This window comes from Ursus arctos, unplaced genomic scaffold, assembly GCF_023065955.2.
Source record: "Ursus arctos isolate Adak ecotype North America unplaced genomic scaffold, UrsArc2.0 scaffold_24, whole genome shotgun sequence".
Classification (NCBI taxonomy): domain Eukaryota; kingdom Metazoa; phylum Chordata; class Mammalia; order Carnivora; family Ursidae; genus Ursus; species Ursus arctos.
In genome coordinates, this window is record NW_026622919.1 from 10,132,200 (window position 1) to 10,160,028 (window position 27,829).

Sequence of the window (27,829 nt, forward strand, 5' to 3'; positions counted from 1 at the left end):
TTGCCATTTAAAGCTTGTAATTGTTAAAATACTAATAACTAGAAAAAGCTTTCAAATGAACAGTCCATGCTGAAATAAATAACAGAACATAGCAATACGAACCTTATAAGGCTGGTAAATATTTGCTAAAACCATGCTAACCGGTAGCATAGAGGTACTAGCTCTCCGAAATTGCTGCACTGAAATTATACTTTCTATGGCAATTTTTTTTTCTTTTACAGACTTCTATTTACATTTGGCTTTAAATATGAAAATATCTGATAAACTTTATAAAATGTACACTTTAAAAACATAGCTTCTGCAAAATTTTCTTGGAAAAAAAAACAAAACAAAACAAAAACAAAAACCTGTGCACCAGAAATTTTAGATTTTTTTTTTCTGTTTTTCAGAAAGAAGTTGAAAGATTTCCCTCCCTCGTTCCTGCCCCCAGACCCACCCCCTTTCAACTATCTCAAGTCTTTTTAAGTGGCAGCACTGTTGTGTTTTGGGAGGAGCCCTCTTAGTGGTCACCCTGTGCTCCACTGCATCTTCATTTAATTTACATTATCACTGAATACTCTTTGGTTTGATTATTTTCCTTTGCAAAATATCGAAATAGCAGCAGCTGAAGCCCTCAGTAACCTCTCGCCCTCAACAGCCGAATTGTTCCCTCTTCTGTCCATTCTTTCGTCCTATCAGTCCCAATTCTTCCGACTCTCTAAACAACTTCCCAGACCTGCCTTTAAATTTGGATTTAAAATAGCTTGCTTGACATCTCTGTCTTGGTTTCCACGAAAAGAACGCCACAGTTTTCAAACCCATCGGCTTTGAAGGCTGAGAACAGCAGAAACTGTCATATTATTGCAGGCACGGCATTCAGAGATGGGTGTTCAAGAACCAGAGACCATCACACACATCAGTTTATAAAATACAGGATTCCAGAACAAGGTGTTTTTTAATGGCATACAGGGATATAATACCATAAGAGAGTTGATTTTGAGACTCCAATTAAAAAGAAAAGTCAGCAACCCCCAGAATTCACACATAAAGAACTTTAAACCAAAAAAAGAGTTCCATGATTGAGTTAGAGCAGGGGAAAAAAAAAAAAAAAAAAAACGTTTCGATCAAGGCAGGCAGCCAGGCAGGAGAGACTTCGGGAAAACAATGTATCCTTAGTCACCTGCTCTAGGGCTCCAGAGGCAGAAGAATCAGCTCAGATCCAATCTCAAATGTGCATACATAAAGGAGAAATAACCCTTTCAGATCATTATCCCCTCTACTTGTGGCTGTGTTATATTTTGTATGGCTCTTGTTAACCCCAAAATACTGCAACATTTTCATCCCTACCCTCTACCATTAAAAAAAAAAAAAAATCACTTTCCTCTCCCTCCCGAATACTTGAGCTGAGGTGCTACATCAAAGTGGCCGGTCCACACCTCGCCGGCTCCCCCCCTTGGCATCTGCAGCCTCCCTGACACTGTAGGACTCGCTCCAGACAGACTGATCGGGAGAACCAGCCTAGAGGCCAGGCGTGGCATCTTCTCGAAGGCGAGAGTCAAGCTGGAAATGTCCTGACAGTTGGGGCAATGCATTCAGCCGCAAGGGTTTAAACCTATCCATCTTTCATGTTAGGTGGCTCAGCTTTTGAGGATGCCGACTAACTCCAACTTAGGTCTTATCTTACGGAATAAAGTCTGGAATGTGCAAAAAGGGGAAATCCAGAAAAATCGAAGAGCACATCACCATCTCTCACCTTATGCGTTGGCTTGGCCAGCCCTACCAAGCAGGAGAGAAAAGATATTTTGATTGTGTAGGTGTGAGTCTTACTTCACCCTTCTTCTTCCCCTATCATACACAAGTGGCATGAAAGAGCCAAATTGAAACAGCACGACATTTACTAGACTCTGAGTGTATGATGTTCTATTTTCTGAGTGAGGTGAAAAAAGGAGAGGGCAGTTCAAGGTCTTGCTGAGGTTCAAAGTTATTGTTTCTTGATTTCAAGGCAGCCGCGGGGCTTTCTATCACTTTTTAGTATAAGCTTCACTGTGCAAAAATGTGCATTATCTTTGGTATTTATTTTAGGTAGTGTAACTTAAAATTTGAGATAACCCATTAACATCATGGAAGAAGAAAAAAAAACAACAAAACCCAGAGGCTACCATTTGGCTAGTGTTACATAATGCCCTTATGTAACCAAAGAGAGAGAGAGAGAGAAAGAGAGAGAGAAAAAAAAATCAATTCTAGCAAACAAATTACTGGCCTCAAAAAAATCAGGCTCTCATTTTGGCAGCTTAATAGCCAAATACTTGCCACTTTGAAGCACATATCATGAGCTTTCAACAAAGTTCAACACTGACTTTTAAATTACACGAGAGAAAAACTACACGGCAACAAAAATACAATTTGTGTTCATGTAGTTAGCAGCTTTTCAAAAATTAAGGCAGAGTCTTGCCTTTGTTATGCCATTAAAAACATTCTTGTTCCCTAAAGAGAAGCATTCTGGATTAGTCAAATACCCAACCAAGGCTTGCCTGCAAGTTCAAGTTTTGTAAAAACACAAAACAAAACATAAAAACCCCATAACTTATTCTACAACATGTATGTGCCATTGGGTCACGGGGGGAGGGGAGGAGGCATGTTGAATGCTTTACGTTCATCTCCGAGCTTACAGTCTTTCTTTGAAACCATTGTGCTAGCCTCGGTCCCTCGTGGCCACTCGCCTTGACCCACCTCTTCACCAGTACCGTCGTCTGAATAACTGTTTTGGGCCTTTGACCAACAGACTGTTATTTTAAAGTAAAATATTCCAGAGAAGGAAGCAGTCATATCTCCGACTCCCGCCGTAAGGGCCTGGGCTCTAGAGGGACACTTGCCTGGTTGTGAAGGTCTATGTCAGGGGGTGTGTCTGTACTGGTGCTTTCTGGAACCCCATTGTCACTGTCATCTTCCTCTTTGCTTGTGAGGGCAACTTCGTTTTCGTAGCAAAATGAATTAGCATTTGAGAGGATATATTTCTTTTCTGCTAAGTCTCTGGCACTACAAAGGGGAGTGTTGGGCACTTCATAAGTCTTGTGGAACCTGGAATAGTCCACTTTGTAATAGTGCTTCTCCTCAAAGAGTACAGGCTCGTAGCGATGGCCCCAGAGGATTTCATTGGCCAGATAGGAGCTACGGCATTGGGTGGTCATGGCGGTGGCTTCCACCATGCCTTCCAGAATCACCACAATTTCAAAGTCTGCATTGTCAATGTCCTGTTTACTCAAATCATATAAAGGACTGTCTTCATCTATCTCGTGGACTATCGTGATGGGGGACACCAGAAATATGCGGTCAATTCCACTGTCAAACCCGACATTGATATCTATTTGATCCAGGGGGATGTACTCCCCTTCAGAAGTAATTCTGGATTTGAGCAGCTGGGCTCTCACGTGAGCTTCCACCAAATGGCTCTTCCGGAGATTGCCCACCCGCCACATCAAACACAGCTTGCCGTCTCGCATGGCGATCACAGCATTGTGACTGAAGACCAGAGTCTCGTTTCTCTTCTTGGGCTTCGCCATCTTCGCCATGACGGCGCCAATGATGAAGGCGTCGATGATGCAGCCCACGATTGACTGGAACACCACCATGAAGACGGCGATGGGGCACTCGTCCGTGACACACCTGAAGCCGTAGCCTATGGTTGTCTGGGTCTCGATGGAGAACAGGAAGGCAGCTGTGAAGCTGTTGACCTCAGACACGCAAGCTTTGCTCTCTTTGGATGCATCCAGATCCCCATGGAGCAGAGCTATCAACCAAAACACACAGCCGAAGAACAGCCACGAGAGAACGAAAGCCAGGCAGAAGATAACCAGCATCCACCGCCAGCGAATGTCCACGCACGTGGTGAAGATGTCGGCGAGGTACCGTTGTCCCTTCTCCCCCACGTTGATGAACTGAACGTTACAGTGGCCATCTTTCTTCACAAAGCGGCTCCTGCACTGTTGTCGAGTGTGGACTTTACTCTTCCCATTCCCAAAGCCATTTGCAACCGCCATGGTGGCCAACTTCATTCCGTCTTCTTCCGAAGAGACAATGCTATAGCGGTTGGTTCGCACACTGCCCATCGCTTCTGCCGTGGACGCCAGTGCTTCTGCTTTGGAAAACAGTCTGAGTTTTTGCAAAACCCTTTGGAGAAACAGTTTTGAATGTTCAGTGAGGACACGCACACAAAAAAGAATACGGAGAGATGGGGGTTTCCAGGAGCCTTGAGGGTCTACCAAGGTCTGTCTACTGACATGCAGAGCTGCCTCAGTGACTCAGCTGACATCCAGAGTACATGTCCTGAAAACAACAACAAAAATGCCATTATTCATTAGAAAAGAAGTCATTACTAAGGGGTTCTACTCTCTAAGGTAACATTTCCTAGCAAGACACAGCCAGATACACATAAATACACTCGACAGTAAATTATAAGGTATTTAATTTCTTTATAGCCTGAAAATATTTTTATTGTATCTGAAAACATAAAGTCATTAAACATAGTAGAGTTCATTGTTTGGGACAGTCTTTTAATCAAAATTTCAGGTTCTTTTTCCCGTATTTATTCCAGCAATCTAGGCGATTCCATTTTTGCAGATAAACCTCTCTTATTCTCTCTGGCCTTCTCTACTTGCTAGGGTCCCAAGTGATTAAGCAGAAGAGAGACTTGCTAAGTCCAAGGTTTGTCACGAGGCTTTGAGAACTCAGACACGTCTAGAGAACAGTTCGTATCAAGGCAGAATATTAATATTAATGGAGTTGCAGGTGCATTATGGGAGAATACTGGAGCCCTCAATGACATGGTGGAAATCAGAAGGCACAGACTATTTGTTTAAATGATTAAAGAACAACAACAACAACAACAACAAAACTGAGCAGACAGCCCTTATGATGATCTGACATCGGTCCCAATTTCTGGAGACTGTTTGGGCTTGCTTCGTCACTTCTCACACTGCAAGCAGCCACTTTGCAGAAATGCCCGATAACATCTCTGTTAGTGCAAGTGATTCTGACTTGAAGGCGTAGGTTTGCTCTGGGGGATAAAGAGCGAGTCTGTTGCCTAGCAATGAGTCCTGAAATTCTCCAGAGATGGGACTGCCATGTGTAATGACAGGCTAGGAAGTAAGCACCTATGTGCCAAAGGACCAGGTCTTTAGCGGATTGAGATAAGGCAGGAACTCATTTCATGTGGGTCCAATTCTGTGTTTTCCCAAACAGACAACTTTGTAGGAGTAGATCATAATTGTCAGTCAGCTTACTTTCACTTCGAGTGCTGCTGTTTGTTATAGGTTCCCATGGAGAAGGCACTCACCTTTACCTAATGTGAACAAATAGTTTTCAGTTTTCTCCTCCAGCCTCATCCTAACCTCGATAAAAACTATCTATTTAACTTCCCATCTTCACTCCAAAGAAACTATCTTTTCCTTGACTCACAAAAGTCTAAGATAAAGTCCAAAGTGTTTCCCTGTATCAAACAGAAATTAACAAAATGAATACAGCATAGAATGAAAACCCAGAAGTGATTCTCCACTCGTCCAACAACCCAATCAATCTCCTGTAGTAAAGGGGGACGATGGAAAACAGATGGAAAAGAGCAGAAATTCACTGAAGCCCTGATAATGAGGATTCCACTTTTTCTTTCTCCCCCAAAACCACACTGAGATTAAGTAGTTAACAGAACCAATTTCAGCCTAGCCACCTGCAAACAAATCAAACAAGTCATTTATCTTGTTTTTGCGCACCCCCTTAAAGACAGGCAAGGTGCATTGTCTTTGAAAATGCCTTGTTACAGTCTTTTCACTTCTCCCTCCTTATCCAAGTTATTATGCAAGAATGTGCCCCAACACATTTTTCCTGAGATTAGTCATCTGTGAAAATTGCAATGTGTGTTACATTTTGGCAGCTTTTGACACGTAAATGATGCCCGATTTGAAAGTGCCTTTGAATTACTTTATAAAAAGAAGTTACTGTGCCTTCCCAGTCTTCCACCTGCTTCAGTGTTTTGTCTGCTTCCCTATGAAGTTTGTACTTGGACAAAAGAAATAAGACTCCTATTCCTCAGGGTTCTAGATCCTGGACATGGAAAGAATTTTTTTAACCGGTGATTTCAGATTATTGGGCTCATAAGAAACTGCCAAGCATTTCTACGCAAAACCAGAGAGAGATAATAATAGAACATCAGATGCAGGTGAACTCTCCAAAAAAGGGGACGGGGGCGGCGGGGGGGGGGGGGGGAGGCCTCATTTAAATAGTGCTTATATCCTTGAGGTCTGAATGACTTCAGAATCTTCTAAGTTGACACCAAGAAATTCCCTTTTCATGATTCAAAACAATCCTTCCATCTGAGTTACCATTAGGGACCATGAGTAGACAGTTTCAAATTTCTTCTGACTTATTTCTGCACTCTTTCCAGATTAAAGCATAACAACCATATGAAATCTAAAGACTGAATTACGACCTTCCAAAAATCTTGACCCCAGGACACTAGTTTGAATTCCACAAAACACACAAAATTCCAGCTTCCTACCAAGAGCTCTCTGCCTTTCCCAGTTTGAACAGAGCCTGTATCGAACGACTATTGTCTTATTTCCACTGTTAATGACAGAATTTGTCCCACGTGTGGAGCACCATTTAGAAATTTTACCATTCTGCCTGGAAAGGGGGAAATTTTTTTTTTTTTTTTGGCACAATGGACATTTTTGTCACTTCAAATAGATATGCTTCTAAACAGATTTATGTGTGTATATGTGTGCACACACATTATGTGTATTCAGTGTTTTGGGGAGCTGACTACATAGCAAAAATCTGGAGCCTGCCACAGTTGCTGGCGTGATTGTCTTAACATTTCATTATGAGAATGCCCTCCTCACTGACCTGCCCACATGCCCCAGTGGCTTTAGGTGAGCAGAAAACTTCCTTGCCTGCTTTTCTCTCACTAAAAATCACCGATTCATGAGCATCTGGAAAAGAACTTTCATTAGGAGTAGGGCTTTTGTGCAACTTTATTTTAGGCATATCTTCAAAATCATTCTTTGAGAAGCGTTCGATTAAGAGGAGATGAGAACACTAAGTGATCTGACTCCTTGATGGGTGCAATTCAGGAGAGACCATGTTTGATTTGATGAACAATGTGTAAATTCCCCTCTGAGCCAAAATATTGAAGGGCCTGATGTAAATTTAATAGATACAAATAATCATTTTACCCAGGCTCTAACCAATGAGGTAGAAAGTATTTCTGGAAAATTGAAAGGCTACATGTGGTGCTGTTCATGTTAAGACTATTTATAGGCTGAGCCAAAATTAAGCATAAGCAATGGAAAAAAATAGTTCAGCCATTTCAATCTTAGGTAGATGTTAAAGAGAGAGAGCGCTATACATAAACTCAAGGTCAAGGAGATAACACTGTATAAATGAGTGAAATCTAACTCATTTTTCCCATATAGGAAATATTTCCAACTTGGGTGATAAAAAAACTAGAAAACCATAATTATGACAAATACATGAGAATAAACGTGTCTCATAATATGGTCATGGTGTGCAGTGGATACGAAAGTTTCTGTCTATGGATAGCAAGTAAGGAGAGTAAAAGAAAACGTGCTGGGCTGAGAGAGAGGTCTGCTAATGAGTGCTTAGAGCAGTTACTCCCCAGCTGACGCCATATAGACCAGCCTGAGTGTGCTCTGGGCACATGTTGCTATGTGAGCACAACTGCTAGCAAAGCAACCTCTTAGAAGCTCAGTAAACAGAAGGGGGGGAGGGGAAATAGGGGAAGGGCAGAGGGATAGGCATTTCCCTATGTGAGCCCTCTAACATCTAATACTCAACGGTGCAGGTAGCATCACCCAACATTTGCAAATGCTGAGAAATATACACAGCTGGTGATTTAAAAAACCCTGCAACGGTCTATCTGTTCAGGTGAAGATGTGGCCAGTCTTGCATGCTACTGAGAAGTCATACAAGGACTCTACAGCCACCCAGAGATTCTACACCTAGGGCATCTGAAGAAATAATGTGTGTCCTTAAAAAAAAAAAAAAAAAAAAAGGCCAAATTCACAAGCGTTTAGAACAAATATTCCTATGGATACCAATAACGTTAAAGAAAGTGCTACCAAAACAGGAAAGAGAGGGGTTAAAAGCAAAATTAAATGACCTTGACCCTAACTTTGACCCCTCTCACCATCCCTGTAGTAACACCTCTTACTCCTGAGCCTTGAGATTTTTCCAGCTATTCGCAAATATATATAAAGCACTTGAGGTGGGGGTGGAAGTGAGCTGGAAAAAGCTAACAAGTGTACAAGTAATATAATATATAGCAGACCTAGGGCAGTGGTTAGTGAGAGGAAATCTAACAGCATATTGATTATTAATGTGAAAAGAAAGCAAGTGGTAAAAAGCAATATGCATTCTTTGCATACCCAGAACACGTTTTCAATGCCTTGTTTCCTAACAGGTAAATTCTGAGTTTATGAAAATCCCCAGGATTCACAGCTGCATCCTAGTTACCATCCCACTGGTAAGGCTTATCCAGACACAGACATTAAACTGCCCATTTCCTATCTCGATTTTTTTTTCAATTGTCATGACGAGTCTATGTTATGATGCAATCTTTTTGCAGAATCCAGTCTTTTTGACCACTGTGCTTTCCTGAAACCACGCTGTCTTCAATTTAGGTACTAATGCTATTTACTAAGAATAATACGTTGCTTAGGAGAGAGTGACATATGATGTGAAAGTTTTGCGGTCTTCGGGCTCAAATCCAACTCGGGCTCGCGCTCTCTTTCCCCAGCAAAGCAACTTTGAGACGCTCGCTCTGTTTGGAACTCGACGCTACACTTGAAGCAATGACAAAGGAAAAAAAAAAAAAAGACGCCGAGGATCAAGACTAGTGCTGAGTCCCAAGTCTGCCAAGGTTTGAGACCAGCGCTCTAGAAGCACTCCCCACCCCCTCGCCTTTTTTTTTTTTTTTCTTTTCTTCCTTACAGAGAGAATCGAACACAGGCTCCCTCGCCCTTGTCTCCAAACTCAGTATCTCGCTACAGCTGGTGCACTGGAAGTTATGAGCACAAACAGATGCTCAGCGAAATCTGTTTCTATTGCTCAACTGTTCCAAGCATGTCTCAGTATTTTTAGCTCTGGGGATGTTCTGGTGCGCACACAAACTCTATAGGCATGATCTGGGACTCCGCATTGTGGGTAAGCGCTAGAGCAGCGTGACAGCTGGGCACCTCTGGAGCAGCGGGGCAGGGTAGGGTTGGGGACGGCGGCCCGAGTCCACTCCCCAGCACACACAGGCAGCGGGAGACAAGGAGGGAAGAAAACACACAGCAGCCCTTACCTGTTGCTGGCGCAGGAGCATGGGGACATGAAGTGGAAGTGGGGGGTACAGAGGCATGTAAGATCCAGTAGTTTGTAAAAGCGAGTGAGCCAAAGCAAACCAGAATCCCCAAGACCCAGCTTGCCGGCGCCGGGGAAAGCTGCGCGCTGGCCAGGACTCCAGTGCGCTCTGCAATATCCTGGGCTCTTTTGAGATACCGGCCCGCCTGGCTCCGCCCCCGGCCTCTGCCGGCCAATCGCAGCGCGCCTGGCCACACGGCCGGCCCCGGGAATCGCGGCGGGGAGGGGACGATGCTACACCCGCGGCCCGCGACGCTGCCAGCGAGGAGAACCTGCCGCCGCTTCCTCCCCCTCCGCCCTCCGAGCCGGGTTTGGGAGTCCTGCCCTGGCAGGGGAGGAGGAGGTTGCGCCCCAGCTGGGACAGCAGCAGGTGGGAAGCTCCGCGGCCGGGCTTTTGCGGCTGCCTAATTGCAGCCTGGCCTTGGGCAAAGCTTCCTAGCCCTCTCCGAGCCCCACACTTCCCTTTTCCTCTCCTCGGTAGCGGCTGTGCTGTGCGTGCTCCTCGAGGGGCCCGCGAGGTGCCAGGGCCGGGCGAAACGTTTGCAGGCGGGGAGGATTGCATTTCAGCCCCGGCGCGTCTCCCTCTCCCCTTGCTCCCACCCAGAGCCCCACGCCCCCCGAATTCCCCGCAGAACCTGCGGGGCGCGGAGGAGCCGCGAATCCAATGGGGAAAGGGACCGGGACCGGCGCGCAGAACCCGGCTGGATTTAGACGCGCACAACTGTTGCAACTGCAGAGCCGCTGGGCTCTTTCTGCTCCGGGCTGTTGGTGAATTACTTACAAAGCGCCTAGACTTCTCTGAAGGGTGAACGACTCGTTCCCTCTCGCATTGTCCGCCTTCAATCTCTTTCTCCACCACCGCCCGGCACGCTCTACTGATCTAAAATCAGAGCAATTAGAGTAATGAATTCTCTGGAACAGCAACTCCTACAGACACTCAGCTGTGCCCTCGCATCAGCGCCTCCCAGCCCTCATTCCCAGCAACCAGGCAAGAGCATGTAGACCCTTTAAAAACCTATTGTCAACTCCCGTGTTAACCGCGTCTGGATCCTGGAACTTTACAGATTAATCTGTGTGTCCGTGTGTCTGTGTGTGTGTCTTGTATGTGTGTCTGTGTGTGTGTGTGTAAGTGGAGTAAGTAGATAAACCTCTGAGTACTGTGGTGTCATAACGAAGATTTGCTCTTAAAGGACACAATATATTTAGGAGTCTTCCTCACACAGAGTTTGAAATTCCTGTGTGTGTGTGTAATGTTTATTTCCTCAAGCGAGCAAATGCGTCTTTCGTGCAGTTTATTTAAACCTCTAAAAGGCCTCCCTAGAGTCGCCAAACTGCTTCGCCAATCTAGCTCGTATTCAGGGCGGTACAGACAGGGTGGACTTTTGTGTGTAGGGGAGGTGAAACTGACAATTCAAGGAAAGGGTCTGCGCGGGTACCCACTTCCTAGCCTCATACCCTCACATGGCCCCTAGGAGGTGCTGGTGAGATATGCTAGGTTTTGCAGATGCGTACTTAACCCTGCTTCAGCAAGTGTGAGAGAGAGAACTGAAATGAAAAGTGTGGAATAAGTTATGCGTGCGGTGTCTCTGCTTTGACAGCCAAACGTATTGCTGTGCCGTTCCACTCGCTGAGATTATACAGTCCTCCAAGCCCTGAAACCGTCTTGCCTTTAAAAACCCTGGATGCGGGGAATAATGCCTCGCACCACGGGGGCGGGGGTGGGGGGTGGGGGGGGCGACTGTCTACTTTAATATTTATTAAGTAATGTATTACTTTTAAACAGCTTAAATTAACTCTGCAGAATAGGTGGATGTATAGAAACCCAGGCTGTAGCCGCAAGCTAAAAACGTGCAGACAGACAAGCTAAACTCTATGTAGTCAAAGGAAGGAGAACGAGTCACATCTCACGCCACCACAATGGGCTTCTTCTGAAACGTGTTTCTGCATGGATTTCTTCTAAGAAACAGGTGGGAGAGGTCCAATTAATCCCTTAAAACACATTAAGCCTAAATGGGAAGAGGAAATTAATCATTATGTATGTTCTCTTCTTTATGATGATTCAATCCGTGCCACTGTAGATGGCTAAGAATTTTCCAACCCATGTGAATGCAGAGACGCAGCATTTTTGTTTCCAGGTAATGAGCTCTTTTTGAAAATCAGTCACCCAGAAAGGGATGCCATTTCTCTGGAACAGGGGTTGAAATTGTTTTATTATTCTACTCTAAATTAACTGAGTACACCCTAGGCCAAGATACTTTCATGTAATAGAAGAGTCTTTAAAGAAATGAACACAAAGTTAGAAGGTGATGGTTGGTTGTGTAAATTTAGTTATGGGAGGGGGAAAATAAATGCACATATCCTAATCTTTCTTTTCAACTTCACTCTTACCCACATGGGCTGATAGGCAGCAATGCTTCTTTCTTGAAGTAGAAAGTTAGAGAAAAATTGGTTATTGCAATAAGCTGCTTGCCAGCCTGAATCGAAGTTTTACCTTAATTATTTACCTAAATAAGGAAAATGAAGGGTTACGCTTTGTAAGTAAATAAAACGTTGTAAATGCATGTTAGCATTGATTAACTCTGCTGCTTCATATTATAGAGGGAAAAAATTAAATGTGCATTTTAATTAATGGGTGACTTTTCACTCTGTCCCTATTAGGAAAATCCTAGTGTTCCAAAGCATTCAGTGCTTTCTGGAGTGGTGCATGATACAGATTTCTCTAGTCAGAGTATACCTTTTTTGGCTGAATCAGTCCTTATTTAGCAAAAATCCCCATTAGTTTTGGACACCAATGCAGCTGGGTGTTGGGATCCATCTGTGGATTAATTTTTTCCAAGGAAATGACAGTTATGCTCTTACTGATTCCCTCCACAGTAACCACCTATAATATTAGAGCCAAATATTAGTCATAATCTAGATCTGCAGTCAGATTATGAATGGTTGCGTGACGCAGAATGTGATTGTTCCACTAGCAGCACAAATCTTTCCTTTGCACTTATATAAATATCTCTAGCAATTAGACATATTTCCAGACTTCTATTAACCGTCTATGCAGTCCAATTTTACAAGGAGGAGAAATGAAAATCTCCTGTCATTTGCATCTGCTGGGTATTGAGAACCCCTTACTAATCTGCAGAGTAATAATTGATATCAATAAGTAAAACATAAATGTCAGATGAACTTAAAGTGTAGGCAGGATGAGTTTGCAATCTGCTGCAATGAGGACAAGCCATTGACGACGGTAGTGTGAAGCACCGAATGTCATCTTATCCATGGGAAAAGAGCTTTGGCAATTTCACTTACCGTACTGGTAAGATTTCATCTTCATTTTAAATTCCGTAAGTGTATTTGTTGAGTAAATACTTTGTACTTTAACGATATGCCGAGTGATATGGGAGACTGACGAGCCCTGGGAGGAACAATTCCTTCAGTCTGAGAATTCACAATCCCTCATTGAGAGGGTAAGCAAAGCACAAGTGAAATCAAATGAGTATAAATAAGGCAGCCTATGATTGAAGTGCTAAAATCGACCATGCAAGGAAAGAGAAAAGAATCTGGAGAGTTTCTGAGGAGTGAAATCAGCTAGAATTCATGGGCAAGTTTAGAATGGAGGACTTAATCTGTGTGACATAGTACCATGTAGAGCTGGGTTAAGGATGCTAAGAGCAAACCAGAAGACAGGATTGCCTCTTCATTCAGTTTATGTCTTAAAATGCCAGTTATGCTCCTAGATCTGTCTATATACATGTAATCATGTCTATGAATTATAAGCTGCTTCTCTGAAGGCTGAATGTCTCTGCCTACACAGACACTGTTTCTTCTAAAGCAGTGGGCTTTATTCCATAAGCCTTATTGGCCATTTGTGACCACTGTAACACACAGTGATGATGCCTTATTTTTCTGGCATACCTGGGAATGCAGCATATCATATAATAGCTTTTCTAACTAATTGACATTTCTTCGTGGTGAGAATCATCCTCTCTAATACACTCTGTGCATCCTCGAACTCTATCTGATTGCCCCTGGAGAGCTCTGTATATCTCTACTACAGCAGGTTTTGTTCTCTTGTGCTATTACAAATATGTTTCCCTCTATATCTTCCACTTTTCAAAATCCACTGCCGTGTCTTTTTTCTCTTTATCTCCTCATTGCCTTGCACACGGCCAAGGAAATACATCAGTCTCAAAAACTGTCAGCTGAATGATGGAATGAAAGTAACAGTATTTTTGAGTATACGACGACTTTTGAACAATGACTCAGTATCATTATAAGCATAAGCTATGTTCACCTGCCACAGAGGGGAACTATCCGGGTACAGTGAGAGCAACGCCTTCTACGTTAAATGCCCATAGACGAAGCTTATTTAAGTCTTCTGTTTGGTTTTTTCTCTCTTCTCCATCAATGACAGCCTTCACTTCTCATTTTTGCTTCTGCCAAATTTATCAGGCTGCCACCATGCTCTATCTAATTTGTTGATTCTCATCTGCACTGGCCTGAGAAATTATATAACCAAGGTTGCTTAAAAATATATGCAAAGTGAAAGCAAATATAATCTAAAGGGCTTAAAGTGGATATATATTTTTGAAATAGTATGAGCAGATGCCAAATTTGGAGTTACCTTGTTTTGGTCAGTTTCTTTTTTTGGGTAAAAAAGCTTCAGGATATGGATTTATGACATCTATTTTAGCTTCTCAGAGCATTTAAATGCTTTAGTCCTTGCATTTACTGTGTAATGAATAGTTGAGGAAGACCTCTGGGTAAGGCAGGTGCCTTTGTGTCTGCAAATGTGCATATGTCTCTACATATATGTACAACAAAATCATATAGTCATTTATTGAGAAATCATCTGAGTGCTTCCTGGGTCCATTAATATGACCTTTATTTTCCATCAAATATGTTAAAACCAACAATCATAAGTGGAATCATTTTTTTTTTTTTAATTCACACTTGCAGAGCAGCTGAATTATTATTTAGCCAATTACTCTTCTGTCATGCTCTGGAAGACTTTACGTATTTCATGTGGGTGAGACAACTACACTCTGGAAGTGCTGTATTCATCCAGACCTCCCATTACTGTGGCTCTGAACACAATGATTATGATGACCGTTTCATCCGTGTGGTCTGCGGCACATCAGCTCCCTTAGAGGTAATGAGCCCAAAGTCTCGGTTCATTCTCTGTTAAAGTCAATGGCACCTCCCTTAGGTCAGGGAGCCTTGCCATAAAATGCCTGCAACTTGGCGTTTTCCAGAACTAACAACAACAAAAAACAACTTCAGACAACCAAAGTTAGTCACCCTTGTAGACATTTCAGGAATATGCCACAAGATACAAAGAACAAACAAGACATATTTTGAGCACTGTCAATGATACTGAGATGTTCTTTTTTATTTATTTATTTTGGTCATGTTACTTTTGAAAGAAAGAATACATACCCGATGTCTAGGTTTGGGAATATTGGCTTTAACAGTGTGTGCGTGTGTGTGGTTTTTCAAGTGTTAAGTATGTGTAGGTCTTTTTTTTTTTTTTAATTGTCAAAGCAATTATGGAAAATGTACAAGGTAAACATTAAAAGTGTAGGAAAACATAGACACTAAATCCATATTCCCACCATTATAAATACTTTGGTATGTCTCTTCCCTCTTTTCCTATCTTTCTATTTCTATTTTATATTTTTATATATTTTTTATAATTTTAGGATCGATTGTGTCATACTTTTGTCTACAAGAGTATCATACTTTTTATATGTATTTGTCATGCAGTTAAAATTCATTTGAAAGCATATATTTTAATGTTTATATGTATTTTATGCCCATATGTATGAACCATATTTTGATGAATCATAACCTTTTCTTTTTTTTTTTTTTGTTAAAGATTTTATTTATTTATTTGACAGACATAGAGACAGCCAGGGAGAGAGGGAACACAAGCAGGGGGAGTGGGAGAGGAAGAAGCAGGCTCATAGCGGAGGAGCCTGACGTGGGGATCGATCTCACAATGCTGGGATCACGCCCTGAGCCAAAGGCAGACGCCTAACCGCTGGGCCACCCAGGCGCCCCCATCACCTATTCTTATACCTTTATATTCATTTTTGTTTTATACTCGTATAAAGATGCATTAACTGCTCTTATAGATTGTTTAACTCCATCTCCTACTATTTGTTAGGTTTGCAAATGTGGAATTACTAGGTCAAAGGGTATGCTCTCTCGACACTTTTTTTTAAATTGCATTCTTTCAAGTCAAATCCCAATGCATGCATTGAATTCCAAGGATGTTCTAAGTTGTGTGACCTTGACAGTGGTGACGGCATTGGCATTGCACGGTGGGGAGAGTTTGGGCTTTGGGTCAGCCTGCTATGTGTTTGTGACATTGATCCATCCAGCTGTAAAAGACTGTTAGAGGGATTAGAAATAATGCATAAAATGATAATGCATTACATCGAGGGATTAGAGATAGTGTACATAAAATGCTTGACATCAAATGAACACTTAGGTGGTAGAATTATTTACCCTAGCTCTTGCTGCTGCTGCCACTAATGATGATGACGTTAATAAATAGAATAACTTAATTGGGGGAGTAAGATGTCTTCAAGAGATATTTATATATGATAAACCTTAAAATAACATAGCAAGCTGCTGCAGTGCCTGCCTCAGTGCGAAAGTCATAAATGAAGAGGTGAGTATCTGAGGAGTTAAGGAACATTTTCATGGCTGTATCGAAGTATGGCTGGGTGTTAGAGGGAGAAAAGCAAAGTGGATTTTCCAGGTTATGGTCAGCATTTGAAAACATTCATGAATAAAGGGATATTAAGATTGAACATTAAATTTGAGCCAGATTTTAGACCCGTAAGACAAGCATGAGGAGTGGAGTGACACTTGATTCTTTAGACAGGGAGGGATCTGCAGATGAGTGAACGCAAGGCCAAGAGATGTGAGCAGGACTGTTAGAACACTGATCAACTGTCATTTCTCTGTTGCCTCTGGCCGTGGTCCTACCGTGTGATCTTTTCTTCTGGATTTCTCTTCATGCAATTTTCTAAATCCCAATTGTAATTGATAAGGAGATCGAGACAGAGAAATTCTTGTTGCAAAGAAGCTCCTCGTGTGAGTGGAAGCTGTTAATACAGCCACTAAGCCTGTGGATTTCAAGCCCAAGTTTCCTTCTGCTTTCGGCAGAGAATAACTTTTCATGGCATCTCTGCTCAGACAAATCTAGAAATTATAGAATAGGGCTGATAATTTTCGCAGCCAATGACTAATTCCCCCCAAATGGTTCCTACTCTGACTCTAATATATAAAATTTGGCCTTGCAGTCCTCATGCAAGACCTATTTCCAAATATCTGGCTAATTCTTCTGCTTCCCTGTGAGAGACTTTCTTCTATATAAAAAATAAATTCGATCAGTATCTAAGGAGATGAGGAATCGTTTCCTCCCTCATTGACTTGTGTTCTGCAGGCAGATAGCCTTCATTGGCCCTTGGTCAGTTTATCTTTTAATATCCAAAGCCCTGTGTATAAGTTACAGACAAGTTACGTGTATCACAACTAAGCAGAAATCAAATGCTACACCGCATAGTAATGATAACATTAATGACTCATGATAATAGAAAAAACAGCATTAATAGCATCATATGATTATTTAAAGAAAACCCAAGTTATGTTACTGCCCATTTTATAAGTGCTTAACGTGGATATTTCAATGTACTAATTAGGATCACATCCAGCTATTTCTTCTCCTCCATTTGGATTTGAGCTTCATCCAGTCCATTCTAAACGTTAAAGAAATCCAAAGGCACGATCACTGGAAAGGAGCATTTCAGAAAATTGCTTCTGTGGTTAGCAACAGAGAAACTCTGAATTTATTACACAGACTTAAATTCTGTCACGGTGTTTCAGCTTCTAATCTTCTTATCAGCAAAGAAGATCTCATTTTAGAACTTGTATTTATGCTAAATCTGTCTGTTTATGTGGTTGGGATAACTGAATCACCGAATTTTAGCAAGGCAGGAACTGACACCATAAATAATGACTTCTTGTCACCTCAGGGTCATCTTCCTGCGTGTAAACTGAAATATTAAGACTCCTACTGTACCTTCGAAGTCAACTTGGGGGAAAAAAAATTCATTAAGAGAGCGAGCTTTCCCATTGACTGAGATTAAACCTCTTATAGGTGTTAACCTGCAGTAATGCTTTCCAAAAAGAAAAATCCTTGAAAGATAATAATGTATTTCCTGCTTGGGCAAAGGTTAAAACCCAAAGCTATTGTTCTTAATGCCTATTATTTTAAAATAAAAATCTAGTGCCTCCTTAGTACCGGGTTAAGTGAAAGAAGGAATGTACTTAATAATTAGTGGGCACAAAGCAAAATCAAAGTGCATAAACGTGAAAATGCACACACACACACAGAGTTCTACCTCTTGACCTCACGGTGTCACATCTAAAAACGTCACAAGACGTTGAAGACGGCTCAATTTTGATCTATAGTTACTGAGTTCTGACAAAAGAGCTGTAGTCAGCTTGCAGACTCCCAATTTCTCGGCAACTTGCTTTCATGATTCTGATTTTATGGTGTTTAAGAGTTCAGTTATATTTTACAATTTGCAATTTAAAACATTATCTACTCACCCATCGCACACATATTTCTTATGCATGAAAATGTGAAACTTTCAAGGCAGATAGTGGCGACTCTGTCAGTATTTTCCAAAAATAGAATAATCTATAAAGCTCTGAGGCTAAACAGCTCCAATCTTTCTGCAAAACGCTAGCTAAGTACACATAACTGAAGCCGTGCTTCCCTTGGAACAGCTGACGATCAAAATGTTACTTGGATGTCCTGGCAGAAGTTCATCTGAACGTCTACTTGGTCAAAGCATCATTTAGCACAAAAGACTGTCACCAGTGCCATAGTCATAGTGTCAAAATCCAGGCAGTATAATGGAAATCTATGCATGTCTCCTTAATCCTGGGCTCACAATGGATCGGCGCTCCGTCCTAAGTGAATTAAGCACAGATATTAATTCACTCCTCTCTATGTTCTCTCTTCTTTCCTCATGCATTGCTCGCCTTGGTTCATTTTCCCTCTCTGTGCTCCACACAGTATTTCAATTCCTACAAGAAAAGAGGACCCAGACATAGCCAGAGATCCAGGCGGAGCACTTGGAATTGTATTATTAGCATTATTCAGCATTTGCTGCATCTGTGCAAATGTGGTTCATGATCTGACTGATTCCAGCGTCACAGGCTCCCGGACAAAAGCACAGCCCATCACAGCAACTTGCCGGCCAAGCCTCAAGCACACTGAGTATAAAAACCAACCCATACCCTGCAGGTAAAATAGTCCAGGCGGCACAAAATAAAAATAAAAAATAAGATAAAAACCATTTTTGAAATTACTTTTCCACAAGGGAGAGCAATTCTCAGTGAATGGACTTACGGGCCATGACATAAAACCCCCCAAAATGAGTGAAAAAACAGGAAAAAGAGGAAGACCCCTAGGCACGGACAGGTGTCCTGTTCTTTCTCCTGTCTCCCGAACCCTCTTCGGAGTCTCCACCAGCAAGGAAGGCAGCCCGACCTGCAGCCCCGTTTCCAGCAACATAGGGACCGGAGATCTCTCCTGCAAGGTTTCACCCCCTAACGCCACCGAAGACCCCTCAGACCAAGAAAAATTTTTCTCACGGAAGAGTTTGAGAGAGTCTATGAGTTCATGCTAGAAATGAATTTCCTAATTTCCTCTCTGGGCAAATACCAGGGTATTTATTTCTCTTACGTAATTTCCAGGGAGTCCGCTATGTGACCCGACTTCTATTCTGTTGGTCTACTGAGGGACCTTACCGTCAAACGGTCACCCTTGGTGAGAACGTACCCAAGGACTGATATATGACTGCAAAGGAACTTAACAATTCCTGGAAGGAAAAGGGTTAAGAGCCAGTAAAAACAGCATAAATTTACACATGACCTAGTACGATTACACTTTTATTCTCTTCCTTGCAGGGAACAACAATGGCAACCTCCATAACTAATGCTTCTGGTCCAAAACACGTTCTCAACAACCTTGTGGTTCGAAAGGAGCTCTAGACAGAGAGATGTACATGCCGGTGGTTTTTCTTTCAAAAGGATCTAAAAGGTTCATTACATCATAGAAAAATAATCTCAACTATTGGGAGCAGGGAGCAGCCTTGTGATTGGTTTGTGATGGTCTGATTCTGGCTGACAAGTTCTAGAATTACAACTGTTCTGTCCTGATCTTAACCTAACTTCGAGGAAGGGATGGGTGGCTTCAGTAGCCAAAGGACTTGACTTCAGAAAGAATCATGAGCAGAGAAAAGCCAACAAACGAACAAAAACAAAACAAAACAAAACAAAAAACTGGTCCTGGAGAAAAATAGGGGACATGCATTTGTTTTCCCTTATAGATGAGATCAAATGCTCCAAAGAGTGAATGAACCAGATGCGGCAGTCCTCTAGGTCCTAATCCTGCAGTGGAGGCTTCCCTATGGAAACAAACTGGTTGCAAATGGAGATCTCTATAGAGTGTCCCGGTCTGGGGAGGGGGATTGGGGGGAGGCTGTGATAGAAAGTGGGCAGAGCTAGACTGCAGCCCTCTGTCCGCCCCCCTTCCCCCCACTGCTCTAATCCCTTAACTCCCTCCCTCCCCACCCAATAGTCCCCTTTCCTTTTCTCCCTTTCTCCTCTAGGAATTTTCCATCAGCTAGAGAACAAGGACATCAGTTGTCACACTGATGGGAAAAGTTGCATGTTTGCGCTTGGCCACGGTGGCATCTGGGTGGCCTTGTATTTGCCTATGGAGCCCACTGATTCTAGAGTGGCGTGTGGCAGCTGCTCCGGGGCCATGTCCTACCAATGTCACTCCGTTCTCCTCCTCCTTTCTCCTCCTCCTTCCTTGCGGTTCCTCTGCAAATGTCTCAAGGAAAACCTTTATGATGCTTCCTGGCAATGAAACTCAAATATCTAGATCAGCAGGTATCTGGAAAAGGTAGTCTCGGGGACTTCTCAATACAGTTAATTGTATTAGAAGTACTAATGAAGGACTCAACTAAAACGAAAAAGGTAACAACCCAGGAAAAGAAAAAATGAGACATTATGAGATAGTGTCATTAGGAAATTTTTTTTCCTTTAAATATTAATTTTTCAAAACATCTGATTGCTTCTGTAGAATTTTACTTCACAATCCCCTTTATTTTGTTCATGAAAACAACACAGGATTGAACATTTTGGTGGGAGAGTATCTACATCAAAAAAACGAACCAAAGATATATGATTTATATGCAAATGTCACTCTATTACAAGACCCATAGAAAACGAAAGCTTTTTCCTGAAATCGGGGCCTTTCTGATATTTTAAATCAAGGATGTCACCCTGTTCTAGAACAGGAGATCTGCAAAGCTGCAGCCCACAGGCCAAATCTGGCTCACCATCTATACAGCTCCTGAGCTAAGAATGATTTACAGTTCTCAACTGGAGGCAGAAAAAATTGAAAGAATAATATTTTGTGACACTTGCCTGTTTTATAAAATGCAAATTTCTATCTTCATTAGTAAAGTTGTAATTGGAATGTAGCCACGCTTGTTTGCTTACAGATTGTCTATGACTGCTGCTTCTGTTGAGTCAAGAGACAGAGCCCATATTTGGCTCACAAACCCTAGAATATTGACTCTCTGGCCCCTTATGGAAAAAGTTGGCTGACCACTGGTCCAGAATACTGCTACGGGCATTAGGCCAAATTGAGTATAAAGGGTATGAAAGCCATTCTTTTTTTTTTTTTTTTAAGATTTTATTTATTTATTCGACAGAGAGAGAGACAGCCAGCGAGAGAGGGAACACAAGCAGGGGGAGTGGGAGAGGAAGAAGCAGGCTCATAGCGGAGGAGCCTGATGTGGGGCTCGATCCCAGAACGCCGGGATCACGCCCTGAGCCAAAGGCAGACGCTTAACCGCTGTGCCACCCAGGCGCCCCGAAAGCCATTCTTCATCTCTAGTACTAGCAGGCTGAATACTGTCAATTGTAGGATTTGTTTAACTGTTGGTGCCTCCTTGTTAAAATGGAGAGAAAATGCTCATAGATTTATTTTTAGGATTAGCCATATACGGAGTATAAAATACGTATTCGAACAATAAATATTTTCTGTTCAGACTAATTATAGTTGACATATTCTGATCAAGTTCACTTACATGTCAAAATTAAGTGTCTTCCAAGTAGGCTCCTAAAATAAAATATAGGTTACTGTTAGTATCAATCGTTAAAGAAATCAGTGAACGTCAAAACTGATTCTGCGGAGAGTGATTTTTGCAAATCTATAGCCTAGCCTGTTTTAGGCTTGCAGATCCACAGGGGACCTGCGAGTCTATGAAACTATTAGACAAGTTTTTCCCTTTGAGCTGCTTCAACTCAAGGAACCTTGAATTTGATCTCATTAACAATCGTTGTGTTGCATGTAAGAGTATTTAGTGATTGAAAAATATTTAAAAAAATAAAATAAATAGAGAAAATGGATTATTTTGCAAAAGAAATTAGGTCCTGAAAAATGTTTAAGGACTCTGAACTTTGAATGCAGATTATAACATATGATGCCATTCCTTTGAGAAAAGAAAATCTTTATGTTTAAATCAGTTTCCAAATCTGAACCTTTCTGTATTTGTCTTCAGTGCGAGGATTAGGATGTGATAAAGAAGGCAGTACACACCTCAAGTGTGAACTTAAAGAGGCACCAAAAAAAAAAAAAAAAAAAAAAAACCAACAACCCAGTAATCAAGATAAGTAATAGTTAAATGAATACTTTTTTAGAAATAACTAAAGCAAAATAACCTATGATAAACAAGAGAGGTCAAAATTTTTATATGTATTCAGATTTATTGGAGTCGCCTGCAGTAGAAAAACTCAAAATAGCAATATATTAAAAAATACAAACCTATTTCTCTTTCATGTAAAAACACCTGGAGATGGGCACCCCATGGGGAGTATGCTGAGGGGCCCGATGCAAAATTTAACAATGACCTAGGAGATGTGATTATAATTTATTTTTATTTACTTATGTTTGTGCATTGGCATTTTCTCATTTTTCTCTAAATATTTATTATTTCATAATAAAGAACAAAACCTAATCCACTGTATGATTTTAAGACTAAAACGAAGATGCCATTCCTTTTTTATTAAAAGTTTGTCTTCTTTCTTAAGACCAAGATGGCATTTTGATCCTTCATTTGTGGAGGTGATTACAAAGAATATTGGGTAAATGCTGTTCCAGGGCACACAGACTTTGCAATCACATTTCCATACTCATTAGGGGAAAAATCTTATGTCTGTCTAGAAACACAACTTAATCATTCATGTAATATTTTGTTCTTTAGCTGTTAAATGAGTGAACGCAGAAGTAGTTCTAGGGGCGCCTGGGTGGCACAGCGGTTAAGCGTCTGCCTTCGGCTCAGGGCGTGATCCCGGCGTTCTGGGATCGAGCCCCACATCAGGCTCCTCCGCTATGAGCCTGCTTTTTCCTCTCCCACTCCCCCTGCTTGTGTTCCCTCTCTCGCTGGCTGTCTCTATCTCTGTCGAATAAATAAATAAAATCTTAAAAAAAAAAAAAAAACGTAGTTCTAAACCAAGATAAGTTCACTGGTGAGGCTAGGGGAAATTTCCTCCCTGGGTTTAACAAGAAAAAATAAAAAGCAGAATGCACATATTTAATATAATTCAATGGGCACCTTTTACTGCCCAGCCTCACAGAAGGCAAATCCTGGTAAATTCCTTCGAGGAACAGAAGTACAAAGTCACCAAAATATAGAATTAATAGGAGTTTGGTTTTTTCTCCCCAAACTCCACTAGACATGCCTATAGCCTAATTTAATCCTATTCTGCAAGAGTTACATTGTCTGTTTATTTTAATATCAGAAGCTCAGTATTAAATAGGGCTTTGGATTTCCTCTCATTTGAATACTTCCTTTAAAAGGGAGAGAGGTGGGAACACATCCTAGCATTAACTCTCCTGCCCCTGGTTTGTCATCGCGCTATTAATAATATGAAATGCTACGCCCACAGACTGACCCTGAAAACCAGATTCTCATATGTGAAAATCTTCCCAAAAATATTGATTTCCAGTGAGCTTGTTTCTGATAGGTTAGTCACCGGACATTAATTTTTCTTAACCCATTTAGACAGTAGCATAACAGTTGTGCTTCCGTAGAGAAAAATTTAGCCATTCAAAACACGTGACCTGGAGAAAAAGTTCAGAATTGCCTCTAGGAATCAATTAAAAACACAACAGAGAGAAAAACCAAATATGATACTGATGGGATTTAAAAACTAGTAAAGTATTGCATTTCCTGAGAAACTGTAGGGAGAAAATTCATCAAACATTAAAAAGAAATAAAACAGCTCATTGATTTCAATGGAATTTTGAGTTTTGGAATCTACTCCAATGAAATGGTAATGGTGCTACTAATTCCCTCAAACAATATAGGATCCCCCCCCCACATCCTTTACATTTAGCTTAGTTATTTTTTATTTTTAAAAAAGGGATGCTAGTGATCTTTGGGGTTAAATATTATTCATCAAAAATCCATGGATAAAAAATCGATGATCTTATTTTATACTGTTTTAACATTGTACAAATTTGAAGAGGAGGTTGAACAAGATTTTCCTTGCAGTTCTGTCCAAAGTTATTTTTCTGTGATCTCTTTGGCCAAACTAAATTGGCAGAAATTTTACCTTATGTTATTGGCCCTCTTAACTTTGTCTACTAGAAATAAAATTGTTATGATCTCTGTTCAAAACCTCCGCATGAATGTAAGTCCTGTGAGAGTCGTGGAATTTAAATGATTACGATGTAAACACGGTGAAGTAGCTCTCCGTGACCTGGGTGGTTTCAGTCCTATGACATTCAATATGACATCAGTATAGATTTTTTGTTTGTTTTTGCATAGTTACTTTAATCTGTTGATCTCTGAAAGTTGATATAAAGGTGCCGTTACTATTATTACTATTATTATCATCATTATCATTGTAGTTTCCGGTTCAGAGACTGTTGAGCGAAAGACCACCTCTTTCTTTCTGTAAGTAATTGTATGTAAGTTTAAAAACTATAGTATCCTGTTTTTCCTTCATATGGTCTCCTGGAAAAACTAATTAGATGGCAGCTATCATTGCCAACGTACAAAAAATAAGAATATAGTGCATTTGATGCTTTGTAATTATTTGTAAATAAGCCTACTAACAAGTCTCTGTGAGCCTCTCTCTTGTTTGTATGTTATAATAGTCCACAAATGCATCTTGGCTACACAATAAACAGCAACTTTAATATAAATTAAATATAAGTACAACCCTCGTCCAAACATTACAATTGAACTTACAATGACAACCACAAATTATTCATCAGAGTTTTGTTTACATCAAAAAGGCCTCTTTCTAAGAGTATACATTGAATATTTTTCATTCATCAATATGACAATGCATGCCCTAATTTACACCCAAACATAGCTTTGCAAATAGTTAATGCATTCATTAAAAAACCCACTATCGGACTTGAATCCATCCCCCTCTCTCTTTACAATACTCTCAATGAAAAGTGGACTTCTCTAGTTTGTATATTCTATTGATTGATTGAAAATCTCCCTATTCGATCTTAGCATTACTTAACTCCATGCTCTGTAGTAGCAAATTTTAAAAGCATGAACAGTAAATTCAAAAATCAAATTTAGGGGCACCTGGGTGGCTCAGTTGGTTAAGCCTTTGACTCTTGATTTCAGCTCAGGTTATGATCTCAGAGTCATGAGATCAAGCCCCGCATTGGGGCTCTGTGTTGAGCGTGCAGCCTGCTTAAGATTCTCTCTCTCTCCCTCTCTCTCTCAAAAAAAAAAAAAAAAAAAAAAAAAAAATCAAGTTTAAAGAACTTTGTTATAGAAGGATATCAAGGAATATCCCAAACCAAGGCAGGACCAAATCCATTCAGATCTGTCCCCTCAAAAAAGAATGGACATGGAAAGGGTCCATTGGAGAGGTAATCAATAGCAACCCAGGGTAAGTACAGGGGGATGGGGCTGACTTTAACGGAAAAGACCAGTTTTGACATTAAACGCAAATATGTGGGGAAAAAAATCAAACCCATAGATGAAAAGAAAAAATAAAAGTGAAACTATCATGAAGACAAACAAATGTTGGATTTTAGCTCTTTGGCTCCATCACCAACCTTCGGCAGCCAGGTAGACACAGCTCTAGAAAGACCTCAGCTCCAAACAGACTCTGTACTCGAGTACTCAACACAGCCTCTTTTACTACGCTTTAATACCAGATCCTAAAAAGCTTGTGAAATAGTATACAGACTCATGGGCCAGGATGGCGTCTCAGCACACCTTACGCATTTGCCTTCGGCAGTTGGTTGTAATCTAGGACCAAACAGGGAGGGAGAGTGAGCACGTTGAGTCAGAGGCTTTTTTCTCCTTGGTGTATGTACGTGGTCAGATGTTTTTCCTGAGCCAAAATGGTGATCTAGCCACTTCTTTCTGGATCTTCACAATTAGTGTTTCCATGGCAGAGAAAATTAGCTCTTTCTTTTATTGACTTGTGTGAGCACCTGTGCCACACACAGAGATGAGCTGTGTTCATTTCAAAAGTTGGGGTTTTTTGGGTTTTGTTTTGTTTTGTTTTTGAAATCTGGGTTTTTTTAAAATTGGTAAATTCTTGCGAATTCAGTTTTATGCCAAATGTTATAGATGATGGAAAACACACAGCCATGTTGACTGATGTGACCTTCAACATAGTCACAGGACTCTGAGGGGCTCTGGGGGCGCCTGACGACCCCATTATATTTTCCTGGTCCATTCATGCTCCTGGGCTCTGAGAGGAGTCCTGGAGCCATTTCCACCTCCCCTCAAACCTGGAACATACACTCCACTCTTAGCTGATTCCCTTTCTTCTCGTCAAGAAGTGGAAGCAGAGAGAAGGTGCTCTTCCCTCTCCAGGCCCCTGCACGCACCCGTGTCTTCATCCCTGCCTGGGCACAAGCTTCTCCCTCCTGTGTCTGTAGCTGGAAGGTCCCCCTCCCTCCTCTTGTAGACCGGGTGCCGTCCCTTCTCATCTATTCAAGGCCTCTTCTTTATTTATCCCCTCTCTCCTACATTGTCTATTTTTTCCTCTCTATGGGATCGTTCCCATCTGCTCATAAACATGCTTAAACTACCTCCCACTAACAAAAGAAAGAAAAATACAAAGAAGGAAATTAAAAAAAAAAAAGAAAGAAAGCGTCCCTTGACCCTGTACCTTTCTCCAGCTCCTACTTCATTTATCTCTTCCTTTTATCAAAACTTTTCAAAAGGTGCCCCTGTCTCCTCCGCCCAAATTCTCCATCGAATCTCCTCCAGTCAGGCACACCCCCAGGCATTCTTAACCCCCCCCCCATCAACTCTGTTTCCTTACACTTGGCCTCCAAGCAGTATTTGACAATCGCTTGCTCACTTTTTTTTACTCGGCTAAGTAATCTCTCATCTGTCTCTTCTCCTGCCTCACAGGACAGCACCTTCTTGTCTCCCTTTAATGACTTTATTAGTTTCAACCTCCCCATGTTGCAGTGACCCTGGTGCTGGGACCATCCAACAACCCCCTCCCCGAGTCTCCACTCAATTCCTGGGGGATCTCATGCAAGCCTGTGCCAGTATAGACCTATCTATGCAGAGGGCTTCCAAGTTCTCATTCACAGGTCTGACCTCCCACAGCTTCTCCAAATCCACGTATACGGCCGCCTACTGTTTTTTTTTTTTTGACTTGGGTACATACAACAAGGGATTTGAAACACATCGTGGACCCAACAGAACTCTTAAGTTTGGCTTCTTCCCCAGGCTCTCAAACTTGTTTCTGCTCCAAGGCCTCTGCACTGGCTTGGAACTCTGTTTCCCCAGCTAGCCACATGGTTCACTTTCTCTCTTCTAGTTTTCTGAGCAAATGTCACCTCCACTGAGAAGCCTTCTTTGACTACTCTACCTAAAATGGCACCCATCACTCTCTGCACACGTATATTCCCTTATTTTCTTTTTTCATAGCAACTGAACTGTGCTTGGCGTTAAATTATGTTCGGTTTGTTTGTTCATTTGTTTGTTTTACCTTCTGTCTCTCCTACTGGATTGCAAGTTCCTAGAAAGATCATTTTCTTCAGTTTAGTTCATTATTACCTTCACGATGTCTATGAATGACAGACATGAGGTAGATGTTCACTAGTGAATACCTGAATTAGTGAATGTCCAAAAAAATGGGGTACTGCAATGGAAAATTTTTATCTCACTGACTGCATTATTTCTAGTCCTGGCAAATAAACAGAAGGATGATAGATATAGATAGGTAGATGATAGATAGATAGATAGATAGATAGATAGATAGATAGATAGATGATAGATGGATGATAGATAATGATAGATAAATAATGCTAGATAATGCTAGA

General features: G+C 41.4%; 1 protein-coding gene across 2 annotated transcripts; it reads right to left on the minus strand.

Annotated features, from left to right (window-relative positions):
* Positions 1-234: 234 nt before the first annotated feature.
* Positions 235-10,552, minus strand: KCNJ2 (potassium inwardly rectifying channel subfamily J member 2). Of its 2 annotated transcripts, XM_057318047.1 has the most exons (3): positions 10,409-10,552; positions 10,175-10,273; positions 235-4,302 (listed from the first exon to the last, which is right to left on the minus strand). In XM_057318047.1, the coding sequence occupies exon 3, from the start codon at positions 4,083-4,085 to the stop codon at positions 2,802-2,804; it is 1,284 nt and encodes a 427-aa protein (XP_057174030.1). In that variant the 5' UTR covers positions 4,086-4,302; positions 10,175-10,273; positions 10,409-10,552; the 3' UTR covers positions 235-2,801. The 2 variants fall into 2 exon arrangements, with proteins under 2 accessions (XP_057174030.1, XP_026368128.1); XM_026512343.4 differs by lacking the exons at positions 10,175-10,273; positions 10,409-10,552 and adding an exon at positions 9,335-9,515.
* Between the last annotated feature and the right edge of the window lie 17,277 nt (positions 10,553-27,829).

Excerpts from the sequence above, each read along its gene's own strand:
- KCNJ2 (XM_057318047.1), bottom strand. The coding sequence starts at position 4,085 with ATGGGCAGTGTGCGAACCAACCGCTATAGCATTGTCTCTTCGGAAGAA.